Below are 25,042 nucleotides of genomic sequence, written 5' to 3'. Positions count from 1 at the left end.
CTTACAGGTAAATTCGGGTCCTAATTACTTTTGGAAATACCGTTCATTTCAATATTTTTGTTCGTTGTATTAATGGTGTTTTATGATGGTCGAAGGGACGTTATCCTATTATTTTTCATCGTGAGTTTGCATTTAAGTATTTAAAGCGATAGAGATGTGTGTCAATGTGTAGATAACTCAAATTAATTTATGAATTAAACCTTTTCCTGAACTTATTCTTCAAGAAGGAACTGTGTTTTGTTGTGACTGCTCTAATCCGATGAGTATTTTTACATCTGTGGACGCAGTACGCAGTTTTTCTATTTACAAATACATACTTTAGAATCACCGGAAAAATTTTTGTTAGAATATCTCGAAAAATATTTAAAAATAAATTGTTACCAAAATAGTAATTAAATAGTCGATTACTACTATTTTTTAATTCGTTCTGTTTACAAATATTTATTTTTGAGTATAAGAATATTATCTTAAAAAATGTAATTTATTTGTCAGTGAGATCTAATTAAACACTTTGCAATGTGATTTATGTATTTTTTGTAATAAAAGGTGAGGTGTTTTTGCAATTTGTAAATAAATTTAGTTCGGTTATTACGCTTTTTTTTATTTTTGGAGCATATGCAATTGCATATCTCTGCATATATTAAGAAAGTTATTGCATATTTGCATAAATTTGATGCATGTCATATGATCATATTTCCCAAAATTTTGCTGCATATTTTCCGCTCTCTAGTTATTATACATACACTCTATTACCGACATTAAAAAAAGTCTACACTATTTCGTCATATCTGCTGCTTTATTATCAGTTTTCAGTTAGTTACATATTGGATATGAAATTAAGTGAATTTTTTGAATAAATAATAATTTAAAGATCAACCACGAAAATACTCAATTATAATTATACATTATACATTACCAGTTTATTTTAGAGCCCAAGATTACATTGGAAAAATCTAAACTTTTGAAAATTTAATGTTAAACAGATATACCTATAACTGAGTGCGAAAGTCAATACACAAAACTCGATGATCAATTATTGTTTCGTATTCAAATTATTATTTATTTTCCTTACGATGAAAGTGAAGAAATTATTTAATTCATTTTTATTTAAGAACGATATCGCTGACCTTGAAATAGATTAGTTTTTTAATTTCGATTTTTTTCTTTTTGTTGCTTTTGTTGCCGATCAACATATTTTGCATTAGAATTAATAAAATAATGAAATATATCATTTTATTTTTCGAGCTCATTTCAAAATTCTGTATATGTATAATTGTTCCTTTTTGGCAGTGACGCATAGGCAGAGGTTAAAAAATAATGTCTCATTACTAGTCTTAATTCGTATTACCTGTTAGATCGAACATTTTTTAATTCTGATCATAAACTATGTGCATTAAGTCTTTTGTTCTGTTTTATAAAGCGCAGGTCGTTATGGACATATAAAAATAAAATTATAAATAAATATAATTACAGGAAATATAATATGAAAAAAAAATTTAAGAGCAACTCACTATTGGCGTCATCTCGGTTGTGCAAGTTTTAAGACAGGGAAGAAATTTCTTTTTTTAAGACTCAGCATCTTTTGTTTATGAATATACTATTTACTTGCAACACAAACATAAATAATAAATATAAAATAGAGCTATATAATACTCGATATGTATGTTTTTAAATGTTTTTTGCTGTTGCCCTGTCAGAAACGTTAATTTTCGATTTAACATGCCATTTTGTAAAATCAACTGAAAAACGCAGTACTCCATTGTGATGTTACAAGGCTTACCTGCCAACTATATCGCTGCGACACAATAATGAGATATCTAGTAAATGCAGTTAACATTAGGTGTTAGTTACATAACAGGGGTACCACAGTGTGATGTTTAAATGCTTATATGCAAGCTATATCGCTGCGACATAATAATGAGATATGTAGTAAATGTAGTCAACATTACGTGTTTGTTACATAGCATGAGTACTCCATTGTGATGTTATATAGCTTACGTTCCAGGTATATCGTTAAGACATAATCATGCGATGTACTTATTGTTCTTTTGTGAGTACGTACCTGTCACGTCAACATCACAACTGGTTTACTGGGTCTTCTACAAAAAACTGATGACGTCAGCTCAAAACTTTGCCAAATAAATCCTATCTAGAATATACAAAATATGATGAGTCTGTACTTGTAATTTATCATTCCATTCATATTTTTTGAATTTGCATATACCGGGTGACTCAAAAAAAATAATGAAATCTACTGCGAAAAAAAACATAATAGACATGCAGTCGTCACGTTTCCGACAGCGAGGGAAGTACTGTCTAAACTCTTTAGACCAATTTTTTTTTCGATATGACAATTTAAATTTAAATCTCTATCTGCCGTCTGTCTGTCGTTTGTGTCGATTTTTATTAGAAGATTATCTCCGAAAGTACTGCCCGATTGTTCTGAAATTTTGTATTTATATTAGGAATATCATATAGATGGTAAAACGCTAACCAAAATTTGTCTAATCATCCCCACCAATAATGTGATCACTTCAAAATTGTACATAGTAAATGGGTTTTAAATTGTATAAAATAACCTAGTCCTACACATGTAGTTTACGACTCCGAATTGAGTTTTTACCCGAAACGTCCAGATTTTTGAAAAAAAAAATCAAAAGATGAAACAACATTTTGCAATTTAATCTGGAATCTGCGAAACCGAATGCCTTGAAATCTTGCAGATGATTTACAGTTATTATAAGCATGATATATTTTTTATCAAAAATATTTACTTATCCCCTCCAAAAAATTGATGACGTCAGCTCAAAAGTTTGCCGAATAATTGCTGTTACTGGTATTGTCTATATTTGTTTTGATATACAGAGGTTATTAGAAATAAAAGTTCGCGAAATCAGCTGGTCAACTATGGTTTCGACGATGCTTACTTCCCGAGCGAAACCTAGTGTAAGAGTAATGGTGATCGAGTCATTTGACGAAGGGCTAATTTCACGGTTTCTCCACGTTTCATTGTTTCTTTCATAGAATGTTGGGGGTTTTATTAAACAGATAATATCAGAAACTACTGAAATGATTGTTGTAAAATTTTAGGTGTATTTTTTTATATAATAATAATAATAATGATAATAATAATAAGGTTTATTCTCCAACGGGACAAGCCCAATTACAGGAAACTTATAATAACAAAATAAAGTATAAAGGTACAACGTAAGTAAAATTCTACGTATAAAAACTAAATAGGTTGTAACAAAATTACTTCCATAGCTATTATAAATCGAACACAGCAGTAACATATTTTAAAATGTTTCTATGCGAGTGAAAATAAACGTCAAATTCATTCGATATTCTGTTATAATTATACGACATGATCGTAATTGGTGATCTTGCAAGTGTGTTGGTTTTATTTGAATCATAATAAAATGATCGTGAATTTATTCTTGGGGCAAGAAAATTTAATTTAGATAATAACCAACAGCAATCAATTTTATTATTTAATAACCCCTGAAGAAAATTAATACTAAATGATATCCTACGTGTAGACAAAGAACTAAAATTAAATCTAGAAAGTAAAATTGAGTTGTCCATACCCCCTAAAGGATAAACACCATCTTCTAAAAAACTAATAAATTTCAAGAATTTCCTCTGCAGTGCATCAATAATTATTTATGTGAACACTATATATTGGGTACCAGATAAGACTACCCTATTCCAATTTCGATCTTACTAATGGATAATAAAGGATAATGGTTTTTATATTCGAAAAATCTCTGCAATTTCGGCATATAAAGCCGTATAATTTGAATGCATTTTGTACTGCGTCATTAATATGGTCCACTAATGTACAAGATTCATCAAAAATGATACCGAAATCTTTGATCTTTTGAGATCTGTTTAGAGTGACACACACCATCGACCATTAGGAATACAACAAAGGAACTTTTATTTTGGTATGTGATATAACAAAGCATTTTAATAAGTACATTTAAATATAATTTATTTAGGACACACCATCTAAAATCAGAACATAAATCACCTGTAAACTCTCACAATCCAGGACTGGATTAATCTTAGCGTATTTTTTCAGATCATCTGCAAAAAGTAACTCGTTATCGTTATTGATAAACTCGGGTAGATCATTGGCAAATAGTAAAAACCTAAATTTGAATCCCCGAAGTTGGAGTAAATGGTTCAGACCAGAAATTCCGATTACTATCTGAATGTTGCCAATTAGTCATGTATGAATACAGGATGTCTCTTTTATTTGATACAACCCCTCTAACTTTTTTATTCTTAAAGATAAACTTGTACTTCTTTGAGAAAATTTGTATCATTTTAAAAGATCTATGTGGTGGCAACCTCACATTTTTATTATCACTTCCGGTAGAAACCGAAATGACGTCAACTTAATTTTTTTTAATGGAACACTAGGTATATTTTTTCATAAATGGAAATATTGATTTTTTACTACAAAAAATCAAAAAATCAATTGATATCAAAACTGCATCCTTGTCGGAATAAGGAAAATTCCAAGAGTAAAGTTGGGTGGTGTCTATCCTCTTCCACATTTTATTTATATTTTAAGAACATTATGTACATGGTAAAAGTCAAACTAAAATTTCGAGAGAATGCCATCATATTTTCGAAGATTATGTGTCTAACAAAATCGCCAGGCTTACTGGACTGGTTTTGTCCAGGGAATCTCCATATTTATATTCATGTCTCGTCTGCAATTTTCGTTAAAAAAATATTAATTGGACCAATTTTTAAACCACGGTAAACGGACACGTTCATGCATTTTTTAAGGAAGTGCTGCAATGCGTTGCATTCTGAGTGGCAGCTTTCTTCTAATGCTGTTTATAGGATTAAAATATTTACAACTGAGATAAATAACTCTCGAAACCGTGATCTAAAATACAACAAGAAATCGGCCATTTTGCAACATTTTCGGCTACAATACTAAATGTGAAACTTACGTCCTTTATTCGAACAGTCCAAGAATCTATAATATTACAATATTTTGATTAATTTCAAGAAATGGACCTAACTTGGTCAAACAACACTACGCAAAATATTTTTAGAGGACACCGCCTCTCAGGTGCTTTGAAAAACAGATCGTCGAGTGCTAAAATTGGTGTCGTACGCCCGGTAGACGGTGGTATGAGCTATGAAACGTTAAAGAGATATGAAATTAACTACTAAATAGGAGTTGAAATGTTAGCTAAACTTGATGTTTTGTCTTCTGAATTTTAGACTTGACGTACGGAACCTACAATGTTTATTATTATGAAACGCAGTACTCTACCTACTATTTCGTAGATAATCTTGTTCCTGAACAATCCTTAGTAATCGACTTCCTGTCATATCGCCGTTTTATGACATAACAATTTTCTTTTGCTTTATAATGGTTATTATTTCTACAATTTCTTTAAAAAGTCAGTTTGTGTACATTTAACTCTAACATGTTGCAAATGAGTAATAAAACAAACAAGTAAGAAAAATGCAGTAATTTACCGTCTGTCAGATTATATACAATTCTATTTATCAGTAGCATTTTATGATTTAGAAACACTGCATTTTACTACGCTCGACTGATTGAAGTAGAAATTACGTCCAACTCTTTGGTAGTCATTAACTGTCACAAAAATAGGTCAATATGTGTATATATATACGTAATGCCATTTCTATTACGGACATTATAGCTTGATAGCAATTTTAATATATATTTTTTTATTTGCAACTCTAGTTAAATATATTGCTTTATTAATTTTTATTGGTTAATATCATAGGCTTAATTTGATACCAAAATTTGTCTCGATAAATTCAACTGAGAACGTTATTTTTACAGACAATTGAAACATCTTAATCAAAAACAGACTTTAGACGGATTCAAAAAAGTCGTTGACTGTTTTCCATGTTTTTATCGATAATGCTTATTATGTAATATCGGAAATATTATGGAAGTGCTCAGTCGTTGAAACTTACTGAAAACAATGGGCTAATTAAGTCCTCCAAGAACATTAAAAAAGTCCTAGACGTCTTATCGTACAAGAAAATTTGTTGCTTCTGAGGTAATAAACTATGATCAAAGATGTTAATCATTTTTAACAAAAAATGGTTTACTGGCGTAAATTATACTTAAATTTTGTTAATGACATTAGTTACGACACTTCAAGAGGCGCGAAATTCTGTAAATTCTCCTTCAAGACTTTATTAAAACATCTTGAGAATCCATTATAACTCAAACTGATGACTATGATAAACAACGTTTGTTTAAATTTATGATTAAATTTTCTAAAATTCTTTTTTTTTAATAATCAGAAAAATTTATGACCACTTAGGATGTCATCTTACATAGTTAAAAGTTCCATCAAGCGCCGATTTACGTAAAATATGAATTTGCAGTTTTTTTCTACTTATGTAAATGACAGTTGCAATTTATTAAAAGTCAAATTCAACGATGTGGACACAACTTAGCAAACGAGAAATTAAAGCAATGATCACTTCCTTTTAATCTCGATAAATTCATAACGGCACGCTTAGAATGTAAAAATGAGAGTGTTTTCACACGCCCATGATGCTCATAAAAAAATATGAGATAATTATTATTAATATATGACATAATACATGTAAATATTAAACCAGGCAAAACAGGTTCAATAATTTATTAAATTTCCTAAGTAGCTTCGGACCTGTCAAATCTAAAATCGCAGCGACATTTGTCAACGGCTATTTCCAACGGATTTAATTACATAAAAACAGAGACATAATTATTTCTAGAGTTACAACGTGGTTGCTAAATACTTAGGTTACATCCTGATGTATGGTCACGGCTACTTTTGGCGTCTTTAATATACAATGTGAGAGTTTTGTGCCAAAATTTTCCATTTTTCGATTTATGTTAACGTCAAATTTTTTGTTGGGCAATATGGTAAACACAAGATTTTAAATGGCAAATACTGTAACTCGCTAATTTTCCTCTAACTACACGCTAAGTAATTTATTACACTTAAGACTTCAATCTTTTACTAATTACTGTGCTAATTAAGTAATTTACGTTGCGTTAAAAATTCTAACGTAACTGTTAATTTCACTTAAATGATATGTATACATTCGCTGCAAGATTTATAACTCATAATTAATAATATTTTGTCACTGTTGGAAATAAATTTGTGTAATTAATTCCATACTGCATCCACTAATCACGTCTATTTAGCTTCTACCGGGAAACACACAGTACAATGAAAACCACCACGATTATTTTGAATAAAATGTTTTATAATAATTAATTTAAAGGACGGTTAAATAATTTCAATCGCTTTTGTTTAACGCCTCCTTAACACTTATATTATTTAATTATTATAAATAAAGTGGACGATTAAAATGTTGCATAATTAATTTAAGTTGTTTACATTTTTAATAAAAATTGGTAACATAACGGCCGATAAAAACCATAACGAATGGTCACTTCTGCTCGAAATTTGTTGCTGGGTCCAGTTTTTACCATTGCATAATTAAAAAACGACCCATCACCAACGATTATTAATAAAACCATCCGAACGTCAATTACCATCAAACTCTTTACGACCGGTGTCTCCATTACCAATGGACCGCCCACCAAAAGCATTCCAATTTTTTGTCCCATAATTTATCACATAAAGCGACAATAACAATAACGAAAAGAAATTTACGATAATTCTTTCCGAATTTAAATGTCGATTTTCGATCAACTTGCAATCGTGCAATGATTTACGAGCGACACTAATTATCAATTTCCATTAGACTTTAAATGTTAACTTTCGTACGTAATCGAATTTATTTTTCCAGTGTAAAGGTCAGCGTGTCAGCTCACGCACGTGTGTAACGCCGTTTCGCCGGAAACACCACCAACTTACCCCGGAGTCGGTTTTCTCACGACAGAGAAAATTTCTAACGTGATTTAGTCGGTTAGAGGTAATTTATGGACGAAATTGGGACTTCATTGCGCAATTCCAAATAAATTTCTCGCGGTGACGTGAAAGTCAAAACGCAAAAATACATGCTTTAATTAAACGCACGTTGCGATGAATGAAATTTACTTTCATGTTGGATGTGATGCTGAGGCTCGGCACGTCTGGGACTGGTTGATTCTATGTTATTATTTTTTTTACGGCAGTTGAGAGCGGTAATGAAGGCTCGAGCGTGATTTATCGGAAATGAATCTCGCCGAAATGGGGCTTAAGACAATCATTACGAACATCGAGTGAATTTATGATGATGACAAGGAAGCTGAAGATGTTCGACATCTTTACGACACGAAAGGTTAGCGTTCATGTTCAGCGAGACTATTCAGTCTTTAAATGTTGCTCAATTTCTTCACCTTTCGGGGGTTACCTACATTTTGGTTATAATTTGTAGATGAAAGAGCAGTAGAGGTTATACGTGGGAGCGAACAGAAACATTGTTTTTGTTTAAACAAAAAAATTAATATTCAATATTTTTAGATAGCAATTATTATTAATTAATTAAATTTGTTACGAACTGAACTGATTCTTTAGAGTTACTTTCAAAACTGTAGCCTGCATAAAGACAAGAAAAATGTAAGGAATAATTTGAAAATCTGATATAACTGATTGTGGTTATGGCATTTCCGGTTTCACCGGAAACAGACAAATTTGGTTTTTCTTAAAAAAATTACCTCGGCACGTATACCTATATTTTTTTTTTAGATTAGATACAACTATAATGGGTGTTTAAAAAGTGATTTCCTCGTCCTTGAAGTATAATCGGACAAATTCAACTCTAATATAAAATTATACAATTTGATTTACGATTTTCGTTTCATGCTTCGTAAAATAAAAACCCGCGGCATAAATAACACCCTCAGCTCCGTGCGGACAATGTAATATAAGTACATTTAAAGCACTTAACTAACGGCATAAAATGTCCTTCAGCACTAGATAATAGGAATCTTAAGCTCAAGTGTTTATTTATGTTTATACATCGAAAGAATGTCACGTAGAAATTAGTTTGATTTGAATGCGTTTGTCCTCTAAAATTATTAATTAAACTGCAGTTTAATAAAATGGGGTGACTCGTTCTTAATTTGACTAATTAAAAATTTGCGATGACGTCATCAACAATTTTAAAAGGACCCGTATATCAATTGGTGCAGTGTAATTCTAAAAATAACAGTATTGTATTTCCCAAATTTTCTGGGAAAATGGAGTGGGCCGTTCCTGATTTAACCAATAAATAAATTTAATCATCCATTAATTTTTTTGAGCCACCTGTTTAAGCAAATCTAAAAAATATGAATGCAGTGATAAATCACAAGTAAAAACTCACCATATTTTGCACATTTTGCGTAGAATTGATTAGGCAAAATTTTGAGATGACGTCATCAATTTTTTGGGGGGAATAATATGTTTTAAGTTTTTGTTGTGAAAAGATGACTACGTATATTAAGAAAAAAAAGGCAAAATATAAGCCCCGCCCACCCACCCTACCTCAATTTTGATGATTTTTTTTATTCGTCGTGAGCCAAGAGAACGTAACTGAATTGCAAAATCCTTATTTCTCCACAAGAAATTACCATGTAAGACACGTTTTTGAGTATCATGTTGTTCTAAAAATACTTACTAGGTATATTAAGTAAAAATTAAAGCCAGATTGAGATCGAGACGGATAGGTGGGGCTTATTTTTTGGTTTTCTTTTTTACTTATGGTTTACTTTAAACAACACGATTACTCAATGTTGTTAAATTTTGTCCATTTTTGTCTTCTTTTCCCAACAAGAATCTGACAATATATTTAACTATCCTGTTGTAGAAAGAAACCTCTATATATTAAGAAAAAACAAAAAAAATTAAGCCCCACCCACCCGCCCGATCTCAATTGTGATGATTTTCTCATTCCTAATCAGACCTATAACATCAATATTTCTCTAAAAAATTCTACCCTTTAAAAAATATATTTCATATGGTAATTTCTTACAGAGAAACGAGCAGTTTGCAACTAAACTCCGCCCTTAAGCTCACGATGAATAAACTATTCGTCACAATGGTGGGTGGACGGGGCTTATATTTTGTCCATTTTTTCTTAATATACGAAGTCATCTTTTCCCAACAAGAAATTGACAATATGTTTAACTCTCCTGTTGTAGAAAGAAAACTTTATATATTAAGAAAAAACAAAAAAATTTAAGCCCCACCCACCCGCCCGATCTCAATTGTGATGATTTTTTTCATTCCTAATCAGACCGGTAACATCAATATTTCTCTAAAAAATTATACCCTTTTAAAAACATATTTCATATGGCAATTTCTTGTAGAGAACTGAGGATTTTGTAATTAAACTCCGCCCTTCAGCTCATGATGAATAAAGTATTCATTACAATAGAGAAGGGGTGGGTGGGCGGGGCTTATATTTTGTCCATTTTTTCTTAGTATATGAAGTCTACTTTTCCTAACAAGAAACTGACAATATGTGTAACTATCCTGTTGTATAAAGAAAACTCTATATATTAAGAAAAAATAAAAAAATATTAAGCCCCACCCACCCGCCCGATGTCAATTGTGATGATTTTTTCATTCCTAATCAGATCGGTAACATCAATATTTCTCAAAAAAATTCTATCCGTTTAAAAACATATTTCATATGGCAATTTTTTATAGAGAAATGAGGATTTTGCAGCTAAAGTCCGCCCTTCAGCTTACGATGAATAAAATATTCATCACAATTGAGAAGGGGTGGGTGGGCGGGGCTTATATTTTGTCCATTTTTTCTTAATATACGAAGTCTTCTTTTCCCAACAAAACATTGAAAACATGTTTAACTATCCTGTTGTAGAAAGAAAACTCTATATATTAAGAAAAAACAAAAAAAAAATCAAGCCCCACCCACCCGCCCCGATCTCAATTGTGATGATTTTTTCATTCCTAATCAAACCGGTAACATCAATATTTCTCTAAAAAATTCTACCCTTATAAAAACATATTCCATATGATAATTTCTTGTAGAGAACTGAGGATTTTGTAACTAAACTCCGCCCTTCAGCTCACGATGAATAAAGTATTCATTACAATAGAGAAGGGGTGGGTGGGCGGGGCTTATATTTTGTCCATTTTTTCTTAGTATATGAAGTCTTCTTTTCCTAACAAGAAACTGACAATATATGTAACTATCCTGTTGTATAAATAAAACTCTATATATTAAGAAAAAATAAAAAAATATTAAGCCCCACCCATCCACCCGATCTCAATTGTGATGATTTTTTCATTCCTAATCACATCGGTAACATCAATATTTCTCAAAAAAAATCTACCCTTTTAAAAACATATTTCTTGAGTAATGAAATTTGTTTCACATATTCTTGAGTATGAAATGAATTTCTTGCAGAAAAACAAGCGTTTTACAATTAAGCTCCGCCTCACGACTTACGACGGGTAAAAAAAATCATCACGATTGGGATAGGGTGGCTGGGCGGAACTTATATTATGCCTTTTTTTTCTTAATATACGTAGTCTCTGTTTTAAGTTTTTGTTGAGAAAAAATTACTACGTATATTAAAAAAAAAAGGCAAAATGTAAGCCCCGCCCGCCCACCCTATCCCAATTCTGATGATTTTTTTTATTTGTCGTGAGCCAAAGGTGGAGCTTAACTGCAAAAATTGACAGATACATTAATTTTTTGAGTCACCCTGTATAAGCAAATCTAAAAAATATGAATGTAATGATAAATTACAAATTACTAATCATAGTTTGCACATTTTAGATATTACATATATATATATATATACATATATATATATATTAGTGTGCTTATGATAACTTTAAAACATCTGCAAGATTTCAAAGCATTCGGTTTTAGAGGTTCGAAGTGAAATTGCAAAATGTTACTCTATTTTATAATTTTGATTTTTTTTACAAAAATCTGGACGTTTCGGGTGAAAACTCAGCACGGAATCATAACTACATGTGTAGGACTATCTTATTTTATACAATTTAGAACCCATTTACTATATGAATTTTGAAGTGACGTCATCACATTATTGGCGGGGATGATTAGACAAATTTTGGGTAACGTTTTACCATCTACATGATATTCCTAATATAAATACAAAATTTGACAATAATCGGCCCAGTACTTTCAGAGATTATTATCTGTCTAATAAAAACCGGGACGGCAGACAGACGGACAGACAGACAGACAGACGGAAACCTGGAGACGAATAGAAATTTTTCAGGTGGCAAAAAAGCTGAAGAGAACGAGAATTAATGAAATGACCATGAAAGAAGCGAGACATAAACAACACGATGCAAAGATGACGTACAATAAGCTGCGTATAAATGGTGAAGAATATAGCATAAATGAAAAATATAGTGAAAGATACCATTGGAACAGGAGTAGAAGAAAGAAAAGCTAAAGTTAGGCTAAAATATTTCCTATTATGGTGATAAAGGATCAAAAAACTAGCAGTGGAGGAAAAAGCAAATGAAGAGGAATTTTCGAAAACGAATGGTAAAAGATATAAACTAGAAGCACAGGCAAAGCAATGGAATAAGAATAAGGAAAAAAAAGAAAATAATGAAAACCTTGAAATAATTTCGAATAAGGGCCAAAGAGAAGGTAACGAAAAAGGGAATCAATCGAAAATCCTTTTTTGGAATGTCGCCGAGCTGAAGAATAAAGAAGATAACTTTTGGGAATATGTGGTGAATTTTGATACCGTAGGTTTATTAGAAACATGGATAAAAGTAAAAGGGTGGGAACAGATGAAAGAGAAAATGCCAAGAGAATTTAATTAGAAATGCCAGGGACAGAAAAATAAAAGAAGGAAAGAGAAACTAAAAGGAGAATAATACTGAGGATAAAATAAGAAAGGGAAGTATTAATGATTAACTGTAGTAAAAAACAGGATTAAAGATATGGATCATCATAATAAACAGAAACAGATGATATATTAGAACGGTATATAGTAAGTATATGACAACAGTGAAAGAAAAAATAAAAGACAAAGTAGAAATAAATAATGACGACAATGCAATTGTAGGCGGAGATTCCAATGCAAGAACAGGACAAAAGGAGGAAGAATAGGAATACAGAAGATGATGGAAAAAGAGGATCCAAAGATAAAAGTGAAAATAAGGAAATAAATCAACTGTTGGAGTTAGTTGAAAAGAGAAAATGGGAGAGCTTGAATGGAAATAAAACTGGCGATGAAGATGGAGAATTAACCTATGTAGTCCTGAGAGGACAATCGATAATAAATTATTCAATAGTGAATAAAGATGCATTGAAAGAAATTTCGCACCTCAAAGTAGGAGAAAAGATAGACTCCGAACATATGCCACTGAAGGTTGAAATAGAAAAATATGACAGAAACAGGAAAAAAGGAGGAGAAGGCGGGAAAATATATATGAATATAATGTGATGACAGGGCTAGTGGGGCACATAAAGAGAACTTATGGACACATACTTTCGTAGAAGCTGCTGATATTCATGAACTGGAACGACTGATAAAAGATGCAGAAATGAAAATAGAAATTAGTGTATGAAGAAGTAGAGGGAGACAAACTGACTGGCAGAATGTCTTAAAAAAGAAACAAGGAAGGCATCAAGAAAATGGAAAAACAAAAGATAACAAGAGCTTTTCAAAGTTAGAGAAACATATAAAGTAAATTTAAAAACATTAAAAATCAATAATGAAGAAAGAAGCAGAAAGTATGAAGAAAATTAAATCGGAGAAAAGAGTATGTAACTACATTAATAAAAATAGGAAGAGGAAAAACATTTCGTGAAAATGCTGGAAGCAAGCAAGAAAAAGATATAGAGTGCAGAAAAACAAGAAACGTCTGAAATAAAAGAAAAGGACATAAACTACAAAGTGAAAACATTGACAGAGAAAGAAGTAAGAAGAGGACTAGTGAAACTAAAAAAGGGAACCACTATGGATCGATGAAAATACCAAAACAGTGAAGTGAAAACATAATACAAAAGAAGAGACAGGGAGAAGACTAAAAACTATAAAAGAGTAAGTTTTGCTAAATACGAGCTACGATTAGTATGCGATGGAATTGAAAGGCTAGAAAAGGAAATAGTGAAAGAACGGTTATTTCCAGACATGCAAGCAGGGTTCAGAGAAGGGAGGGAAAAATGGATAATGTTTATATATTGCACCATGGAATAGGAAAGAAATACACAAGAAAGGAGGTACCGTGTTTGCCTTCTTTGTCCATTTAAAAGCTACATTTAACACTGCAAACAGAGAAAAGATCTGGGAACATTTGAAAAAGAAAAGTTGAACATCTAATGAACAGGATCAAGGAAAAGAACAGAAACACAACGATCAATGTAAGAGTGAATGGAAAAGAAAGGGAAAATTGATACGATAAAGGGGGTAAGACAGGGGTGCCCGCTGAGCCCAAATCTTTTTACGGCTTACATGGGAGATATTAAAGGAATGTTTAGCAAACTACAGATAGCAGAAACGTACTAATTGGAAGAAAGAAGATTTGGGTGTTGGCATATCCATTTCACATTGTGATGATAGCTAAGTTTGAAGAAGGAATGAAAAAAATAAAAATAATAGTGTTACGGAAGAGAGGTAGAAGAAACAAAGAAAGTGTTTGGAAGTGGGAACATAGGGAAATTGAGAAGGTGAGGAAATTTAGATATTTGGGATTCTACTTTAACTCGGTCAACTCAGTGAGCACACATTTAAAGAACGTATGCAAAAGCCTCGTGATGTGGATGGTATGGGGAATTCTGGAAGAGAAAAATTTAGTGATATTTGGAAGGGAGGTATCATGCTGAAGAAAGATAAAAGAAATAAACGTGAATAAAATGTATCAAAAAATTAATGCGCAAAGGCATATTGTCGCTACAATTTCGGGTAAAAATCGCTTATTTTGCTAAATGAAGCTTTTAACATTCGTATGGAGTGGTTCGCGTTTTTGTTAAAATCGGCGAAATTTGTATGCAAATTTAAAATGTAAACAGTTTCCAAATTTCCAAGAAATGCAAATATCGGACAATCTGAACCACATTTAATTGTAAAGTAAACCTAAATATACATAATTATGCAGATAAAAATCAAACCGATGCGCGATGCGACCACGTCGACATTTTCTTTTCACCTTAATTACTCTAGATCTCGAATAAAGATGCACCGCGCTAAAACAAGAAACAAAAAAGCGAGCAATTTTTACAAAAAAAAAGCGAAAGCATGAAATCTGTTCGTTGACAGATGTGCACACGGCAATTACAATGCGCACCATATCATTCATAGTTTACGTGGAAACCACGAAACTAGATTATACCCTTGTCTCACCCCACGCAAACTAGACTTATTAAATAATTATCTCCCTCAATTTCCAGGGTTATTCTTGCGTGGACTTGCTCAACGCAGGCATGCGTGACTCCGGAGTGTACTACTTGCAAATCCGTGGAACGACCTACTGGTTCTTGAAGGTGTTCTGCGAACAAGAAGTCGCTGATGGCGGATGGACGGTAAGTAAACAATTTAGTATGAACAAGAAAACTGGTTAAGTGTAAGATTACGAAGAGATTACGCGCGTGATTTGCGCATCCATAAATAGTAAGAAGCGGTTCTTCGATAATAATTAAATTTCGTGGAGGTATAAATTTGATGTTTAGGAGGTTATATCTGTCTAACAAGATGTGTTACCGCTGGCGGTAATAATAAAAGCCAATTTTTTCCTAATCGTGAGATCTAAAGTGGACTGAAATGAGAGGAGCGTTTTAATTTAATTATGGACTGGAAAATAGAACGTAATTTAGTATAATAAACAATAATAAGCAAAAAAGGTTAACTTCTTGACGTATTATTCGTCTATCTGATCGTGTTTTCAATTAGAATTTGATTGAAGTATCGATAATTGTTGAAAATATTGTGACCTACATTTAATCAGATTTTTGAAAATTGGCCTGTAGATAAAATCTGAATATATTAATTTGCGTAACACTTTCTTATTCCCAGTGGTGCATTATTTATAAGTTTTTTATATAATTCCAAGCACGTTCCACGTCTTTATCTAGCTTCGCTCCGTATCTTGATTTTTGCTTCTTTCTGTTCACGTTTGTTTTATCTTGAAGAAAATTCGTTACAAAACACTTCTTTCATAACACACCACCAGAATCCCGCATCGGTTTCACTCCAAGAAAGGTCACGCGTCGCCTCTACATGACACATTACTTTGCTTCCGTTAATCAAGGAAATAACCTTATTTTTCGTCATCTCTTGTACAAGTACAAGTACATAATACATCTTTATCTCCATGTTCCGATGCTTGTTCAACAGACCGAAATATGTTCCGAGATAGTCTTGTCACATAAATTTTCCGGTTTTGACCATTCCAGTTCGTGTTTTCCTAATTGGGATCTTATGTAAAGTGTTCAAGGAAACTGAAACTGTTACAGATCGCAAATATGTATGCGATGCATTTCAGAATTATGAAACTTTTATGAGGTGCTATTTTATAATTTGTTTCCTCAATATGGTCTAGACGACGACAAAAATCAAAATTAGTATTTTATTTTTTATTAAAAACACATTCTCCTTTAATATGTTCCTCTGGTTTTTGTTTTATTTCTTTTGTCATGCATAATTCATTTTTCTTTTTATTTGAGACTTCTCTTAAGCTTTCACTGATTTATTTTGTGCTTTCTGTCTTAGATTAATTTGTTTATAGACATTATATCCACTACTTCATACTTAAAGCCACTCTCGAGCTCTTAGTTTTCAGATCAGAGCTTGCCGCCAAACTACTTTTTTTGGACTCTCCAATATTGCCAATATTTTTTGTAAATTCCTATATTTTTGATTATAATTTCACTTTTTCTTCGCACTGTTTTACTTCCTTAATTTTTGTTTATTACTATATCCATGTGTCGTTTGACCGTCGTTTGTCCATCCTCTGTCTGGATGTGATAGCTACTCTGTTAGACATCAGATATTTCCATAATTACGAAACTGGTTGCTTTGAAATTTTCGAAATTTACATAAAATGGCAAAACGCTGACTAAAATTTATTTACTCATTTTTCCTACAATTTATTTTATCAAAAAAAAATTATATACAGTGTGTCCCACATAAAACTCCGCGAAATTTTATTTGGGACAGCCTGTATATTGTAATTAATATTGTCATCACCACCGAAAGTTCAGTGAACACTTATGGGCAACTACAAATTTTATTAGTAGTGTATCATAAATCTGATATTGTTTTTGATGCGTTTCTCATCAAGTGATGACATCAGTACAGATATTTATTACAGTATATCATAAATCGGCACATGATCGTTTGTAGGTCACATCAACGCATCAACTCCATGAAAATGACCACTCTCTTTCTCTCACCTTAAATTTTAGGTTGATTTGCTCATTAAAGTCTCATAGTGCATCCATGTTATAGAAAAACCATTACACTATGACACAAGAAGCTACTTTTCGCTGGAATTATAGCTGCAGATAGTAAAAATTGTTTCCCAAAAACGTGTATCAAATTTTAACTTTCAACATTCCTGTATCTCGAAAAATACGCTTTTAAACCTTTTTTTTTATTGTAATAAACCTGCACCCAATTCGATATAAAAACTGCGTCGTAGTCATAATTCTAGCAATTTAAATTGTTGTTAAATTTTACGTAATAGTTTGACACATATTTTATTCTAATTGTCCCAAAGCTTTTTGTCAGTACTTATATTTCACCTTTTTTGGTGTACTGTTTCTTCATTTCACTTGAAACGTGATAGCTAACAGCAACATTCTTAAACTATACCTACTCAAAAATTTGGTGTTGCAGAATCTCAAAAAACATAATAATTCCACAGTGTACAAATTTAAATACTTACAACACGCGAATATTACTAAGTAACAGGTTGAGCAACACCTACTCTATTCTACTTCGAAAACAACAACTGTTTCAGGCTAAACATTTCGTCGATTAGTTGTTTCATTAGGGACACGAAAAGAGGAAAACCTCAGGTCAAAGTTAATTAACGGAATGATTAATTAAATCAGTAATCAGCGAAAATTATTATAATATTAACGACTCTATGAAAGGTGGATGACTTAATTAAAAGGAAAAAATGAAATCATTTAATTAGGACGTATCATTCTATTATTAACGGTTTGACATTTAATGCCTGACATTTTTCACCATAGCCATTATTTTTTTGCTTTTCTCATAGTAATATGCGTTTAATGTGTGTTTCCTCCTTGAATGAAATCATAATTCGTTTGGTAATAGAGAAGACAACCTTGCTGTCATTTCCGTCGAACTGTATTTAAAAAGTTTTAGAACGAGATTTGTTCTTAGAGAAAGCACTTATATGTGGAAGGTGGTTTTAAATATTTGCTTATCAAAATATCTACAACTTGACATTAAAATTAAAAAATTGCCACCTTTTTCAAATAAGGAATTCGGCATTGCAACAATTTTACGCAAGCCGCGTCGCCTAAATTTGACATTTGACGTATTCGTACCACTATACATGTAAAAAAATCCCATCTTTCGTAGTTAATTGTGGAAACCCAACAAACTGGCCTAGACCCCAACAACATTCACTAATGTGTCAGTCCCTCCCTGTTTTTCACCGTCATAAATTCAAAACCTGTCCATAAAATCCGCTTAATAAGAGCAACACTAAACAACTCTTAATCTCACAGGTGCACTGCAAATAACGTCAATTAAATAATATCTATAGACTGAAAAAGAGTCCTGCGACAACTAGCAAAGACTTTCCATACATAATTATCTTTAAATCAACCCAGTAAATCTCTGTCGACTTTGGTCCTTCGCTTTACAAGAAGTTCATCAATGATTCTACTAAATCATTCATAATTTATTTATCAATGTCTTCACTTTTTTTTAATTTGAGTTATTTTAATGGTTGTCACAGGAAGCCACTTGACACATTACTACTTCGTTGTTGACGTCAAAATATTGTCGCCGCTAAGATTACGAGAGTCGCTTCTAACTAGAAGTGACAGTGAAAGTGAATCACAAAAAAATTTAACATAACGTTGTCAAGTTTTTGAAGGCAACAAACTAATAAATGAAGATTTACCATGTTCACGACAAACTTCAAACGTTTGCAAAACTCCAAAACAGTCGGTTTTGTGGTTTCCAAGTTAAGTTGAAAAAGCATATAGAATGTTTTAAGATGACGTCACCTAATTATTGGTTTGGATCATTAAACAAATTTTGTTGACGTATTACCATCTACACCACATTTTCAAAATGTGGGTAAGGTTTGAAAACAATCAGTCCAGCAGATTACCGGAAATGATCTGCTAATATACTCACTGTATTTGGGGTCTATGAATCCATCTTAAGTTTTTACCTTAGCCCTAGTCAGATTTTCGCAAAAAAAAAAACAAAATCGTATAATACGTTTTATATAAATGTTCACCGACCGCTTCTATGTAGTTCAAGTGGTTAAAGCGTGCTAATAACGAGAAGGTCACGGGTTCGATGGGCCACTTTTTTTCTTACCATGTGACTGAGGTTATCTGTTTTTTCTTTCTAAAACGCTGGATTTGTTTGATTGTACCTCAAGAGCAGGGAAATTTTTGTCTATTTACATGAGACCAATTTTTTATTATTATATTTTGAAAAAGAATCGAAGTTAATCAAATATAATGTCAGCAATACGTAACAAGATGTTTATTTCCCGAACCGCCAGAACATAAGCTAAGAAAATATTGTACTAACGTACGTTGGACGAATTTTCATGTATATATACGGTATATATCTCCTAGAATATAAAAAAGTAGGTTCTCCATTTCTGTCTGTTCGTCGTATCTTTTATTAGACAAATAATAATTTCCTAAACTGCTTGACAGATTGTGAAATTTTAGTCGTGTTTTATGAATATCGTGTAAATGGTAAAAAATAATCCACATTTTTTATTCATCCCACCAAAATTATGATGACGTCATCTCTAAATTTTGCTAAATAAATTTGACATAATATGTGAAAAATGTGCATCTGTGCTTGCGATTTATTAATCCAGCCTAATTTCTTTGCGTCAAAAAATGCACAAACTAAATGTTCTTCTAAGTTGTTCAGTTTTTGTCCCGTTAAAATGTAGCATATGAACAAAATCAAACACAAAATTTAGAGGACAAAAATCGTTTAATTCTCCATTTTGGAGAGGTAGACAAAAATGAAAAAAGTTGAGATTAAATGCACTTTAGGTAGCTTGAAAGCCATTTAGTTCTCGACTACACAAAAACAACTGCCTTGCTTTCAAAATGAAATTAAATCAAATGTTCTGAATCAATGCAAATATTGAAATATCACAGTTTAAAAAATAAAAAACGTAAGAGAATGTAATGTAATGAAAGTGCAATTTAAGTTCCTCCTAGTAGTTTGTTCTATGGACAAAAGACCTACCGCATATTATACTTTTTACCTGATTTTCGCAAAACAATCTACCTAACAAGGACGGTAAATTCTTTAATAATATAACACATTTTCAGACAAAAAGTGCTGCATTATATTCATATTGTTACGTTGAACGGGTATTTAAAATCCACGTGGGTAAATTCAACAATTTATTTCTTACTAACTCAAATTTACACGACTAACTGCACAGAGATTATGTACAAAATAATTCCGGTGCAACTTGGCTGGACTCTATCTCGATTCAACTTCTCCCGTTGTCTGGACTAAATTGCCTGCTCCCGAGGTGGTTCCCATTTAAACAGCCGCGCGGTCCTTCTCGAAACGCCTCCGTCACCGCCTCTAGACTTGCCTGGAGCACCCATTGGCGACTTCCGCTTCTAGTCTCTTCTCTGGCCGCCGTCACCGACAATGAGTCATCATCGCCGTACATACTAGAACCCATAGGCGTCGTACCGGGGCGGCGCATGGGTTTATTTCGTATTTTATTTAGCTATATTTTCGTCGTAAGAAACGAAATTAAAATCACTTAAATTACAATTATAGCATGAATCTGAAAAACGAGAATTCCGTTGTATGTAATTTCCTGCATCTATTTCTTATGCCTTTATGTTCTATGGTCGGGTACATATCAAATAATAAATTGTGCATCCCATCAACATCTTCTGTGTAAGTCCGTATTAAGCCCAAAATGTCCTTTTCACCCATGGCTTTATCTATAAATTCTACCGTCTAATAACTTAGGGGATACTGTTCTGTATTGTTCAATAAATTATTATTGGGTAGTCCTAACTCATAAACTTTCCAGAATGCTTTATTTGAAAACTAGGAAACCCAATAAAATAATATTTATTTTCATCTATAACTACAACTTCTCCAGAAGGTCTTTGATAGATGTGAGAGATTTGATTTACAAGTGGTTAGAATTCAGACATTAATTTTGGATCTCTGTATTATTTGTCATTTATATTCATTATCCAAACCCATTTTTTGTGCAATATATTTTGGTTTGTTTTTGTTAATATTATATAGCCATCTTTTCACAACAAGAAACTTAGAACAAGGTTAAAATGGTAAATTCTTGTAGATAAATTGGATTTTGCAATTAAGCCCCGCCCCTCAATCTTACAACGAATGAAAAATTCATCACAATTGATAATAATTGAGATTGGGACGGGTATATGTGGGGCCTAATCTTCGGTTTTATTTTTTTCTTAATATACATGGTATTGTATGTTCAAAGAAACAACCCGATACTGAAAAACATGTTTTTAATTTCTAGTAGAGAAATAAGGTTTTTGCAGTCAAGCTCCGACCCCTTGGCTCACGACCAATAAAAAAAATCATTACAATTGAGATAGGGCGGGTGGGCGGGGCTACATTTGGCTTTTTTTTCCTAATATGTGTAGTCATCTTTTCATAACAATAAGCTTAAAAAATGTTTAACTGGTAAATTTGTATAGCCAAATATCGATTCTGCAATTACGCTCCGCCCCTCGGTCTGACAACGAATGAAAAATTCATCACGATTGAGATCGAGACGGATGGGTGGGGCTTCTCTATTGGTTTTCTTTTATATAATTAATACATTCAGTTTTCTTTCTATAACAGGATTACTTAAGAACATATTTCACATTGTAATTTCTCGTAGAAAAATAAGGATTTTACAATTAAGCTCTGCCCCTCGGCTTACGACGAATAGAAAAAATCATCAAAATTGAGATAGGGTGGGTGGGCGGGACTTATATCTTGCCTTTTTCTCTTAATATGTGTAGTCATCTTTTCATAACAAAAACTTGAAACATGTTTAAAATGGTAAATTTGTATACTTAGAGAAATATCGATTTTGCAATTACGCTCCGCCCCTCGGTTTGACAACGAATGATTTTATTTTTATAATTAATGCATTCAATTTTCTTTGTATAACACGATTACTTAAGAACATATTTCACATGATAATTTCTCGTAGAAAAATAAGGATTTTACAATTAAGCTCCGCCCCTCGGCTTACAACGAGCAGAAAAAATCATCAAAATAATGATAGGGCGGGTGGGCGGGGCCTATATTCTGCCTTTTTTTCTTAATATAGGGAACCATGTTTTCACAAGAACTTAGAACATGGTTAAAATGGTACAATTTTCCACGGAAATATGGATTTTGCAATTATGGGGCAGAGCCTAATTGCAAAATGGATATTTCCTTATACAAATTTTCCATTTTAAATATGATTTAAGTTCAATGTTGTGAAAAAAGTCTACACATATTAAAACAAAGGGGAAGATGTAAGCCCGCCCACCCGCCCCATCTATAGCGTGATGATTTTTTTTATTCGCCGTGTTGTTCAAAGAATACTATGTATATTAAGAAAAAAAGGCAAAATATTAACCCCGCCCACTCACTCCATCTCAATTGTGGTGATTTTTTTTATTCTTAGAAATTGAAAACGTTCAAAACGGTAAATTTTCGTAGGGAAATATGGATTTTGCAACTAGGCTCCGCCCCTAGGTCTGGAAATGAATAAAAAATTCATCACGATTGAGATCGAGATGGATGGGTGGGGCTTCTCTTTTGGTTTTATTTTTTAATTAATACATTTAGTTTTCTTTGTATAACACGATTACTTAAGAACATATTTCACATGGTAAATTCTCGTAGAAAAAAAGTATTTTACAATTCAGTTCCGTCCCTCGGCTTACGACGATAAAAAAATATATCAGAATTAAGATAGGGATAGTGGGCGAGGCTTCTATTTTGCCTTTTTTTTGTCTTCATATGCATAGCCATCTTTTCACAACAAGAAGCATGTTTAAAATGGCACATTTTTGCCAGGAAATATGGATTTTGCAATTATGGAGCGGAGCCTAATTGCAAAATCGATATTTCCTTATACAAATTTTCCATTTTAAACGTGTTTTAAGTTCCATGTTCTGAAAAGAAGTCTGCACATGTTACTACAAAAAGGCAAAAGGTAAGCCCGCCCACCCGCCCTGTCTCAATTGTGATGATTTTTTTTATTCGCCCTGAATCAATGGAACGGAGCTTAACTGCAAAATTATGTCATTACAAAAAATTAAAAACATGTTTTTGAGTATCGTGTTGTTCAAAGAATAGTATGTATATTAAGAAAAAAATACAAAGTATATACTACATTTTACCTTTTTTTTTCTTAATATGTGTAGACTTATTACGACAAGAAGAAGCTCAAAACATGTCTAAAATTGTACATTTTTGTAGTAATCAACTTAAATCCTCCACTTTTTCTTCTACAATCCCTTTAAATACAGCAAAAGTTGAACATCAAAGTTACTATCAACAGTAACTTGGCAGCGGAGTTTATAAATGATGATTTGAAGTTAATAATAACCTTCATGAGACTTGATTGAATTTGTCTTCGCCTCATGAGGCTGTGTTGAATTTGTTCTATAGGTTAATGCCTTAATATTTGTTGTTGTTGTTGTAGTTGTTGTTGGTATTAATTCATATTTCAATCATTCAGATCTTTCATACAAATATTGAATTGCTCACATATCGTCTTGAGTTAATTTATTTACATACAGTATGTCCCCGGACTGAGTTCACAAGAGGAAAAAAGAACTGTATTTTCTATTTTACAAAAAAATGACATAGGAATAACATGTTTTGCTTAACTCAAAACGAATAAATCTGCAATTAAAACTTCAATATTCCTGGTCTGTACTCTTAAAATTATTTTTCATATTTCTAAGTTCTTCGTTACTTTTAGTTTTTTTCGATTTTAAGGACACAGCCTGATAATATTAAAATTTTAATTGCACATTTATTCGTTTTGAATTAAGCAAAAAATGTTATTCCAATGTCATTTTTTTGTATAATAGAAAATTCAGTTTTTTTTTCCTCTTGTGAACTCAATCCGGGGACATACTGTATATCCCTTTTATAATAGGCGTAGGTAGGTAATAGAATTATTATTATTTGCAGAATCTTCAACATCTAATGTACGCCCACTCTCGTGTAATAATACTGATTCACCAAAATACCAATTTTCAAAATTTATATAAATATATTCCTAGACACTCATCATTATTTGGAAAAAAAACATGTGCAAAAACATTTCCTTTTCCCTGGAAACTGCTAGAACGTATTCGTTTTTGACAACGTGTATATTATGATTATGTTGAACAGCGTATTAGAAAATAAAAAAAAATTCGCATCTAAAGAAAGGTTACTTTTAGAAACAAGGTTATAAATTATAAACTACAGGATGTCCCACATAAATAACACCAGAAAACAGACAATTTTCAATTTAATCACGATATCCAATAAGCAAATGAATAGATATTTTATATTTTGCAAAAAACCTTAGATACAATTTTTCTTTGGAAATAGTTTTAAATGAGTTTCATCAAACCTTCTGAAAGAGTTTTTTATTATTAACGTAACTTCACGTGTGGCTGCCAATAAACATATTTTCTAAATATATTTACTTCAAAAAGTAAACTTTTTTGAGTTTAGTCAGACGCTAAGACAAACTTTTATATTATACGGAGAGGCTAATAAAAAGCACCGTCAAAGACAACCACGCAAATTTTTGAAAATTTGTCCATTTCTGAGGTGTAATTCCAGGATTTTTTTTTTTCAACCGAAAGCATTTTA

General features: G+C 32.0%; 1 protein-coding gene across 1 annotated transcript in view; it reads left to right on the top strand.

The window, feature by feature from the left end:
• Positions 1–25,042, top strand: part of LOC135127945 (angiopoietin-4) — a 153,350-nt gene that overhangs the window by 120,993 nt on the left and 7,315 nt on the right. Inside the window, exon 3 of the mRNA XM_064054658.1 lies at positions 15,358–15,489. Coding sequence (XP_063910728.1) covers positions 15,358–15,489 — 132 coding nt within the window. The remainder of the gene's footprint in view (positions 1–15,357; positions 15,490–25,042) is intronic.

This window comes from Zophobas morio, unplaced genomic scaffold (genome assembly GCF_036711695.1).
Source record: "Zophobas morio isolate AGI-343-1 ecotype UQ-CSIRO unplaced genomic scaffold, CSIRO_AGI_Zmor_V1 ptg000012l, whole genome shotgun sequence".
Classification (NCBI taxonomy): Eukaryota; Metazoa; Arthropoda; class Insecta; order Coleoptera; family Tenebrionidae; genus Zophobas; species Zophobas morio.
This window is presented reverse-complemented; position numbering and strand designations above follow the sequence as displayed.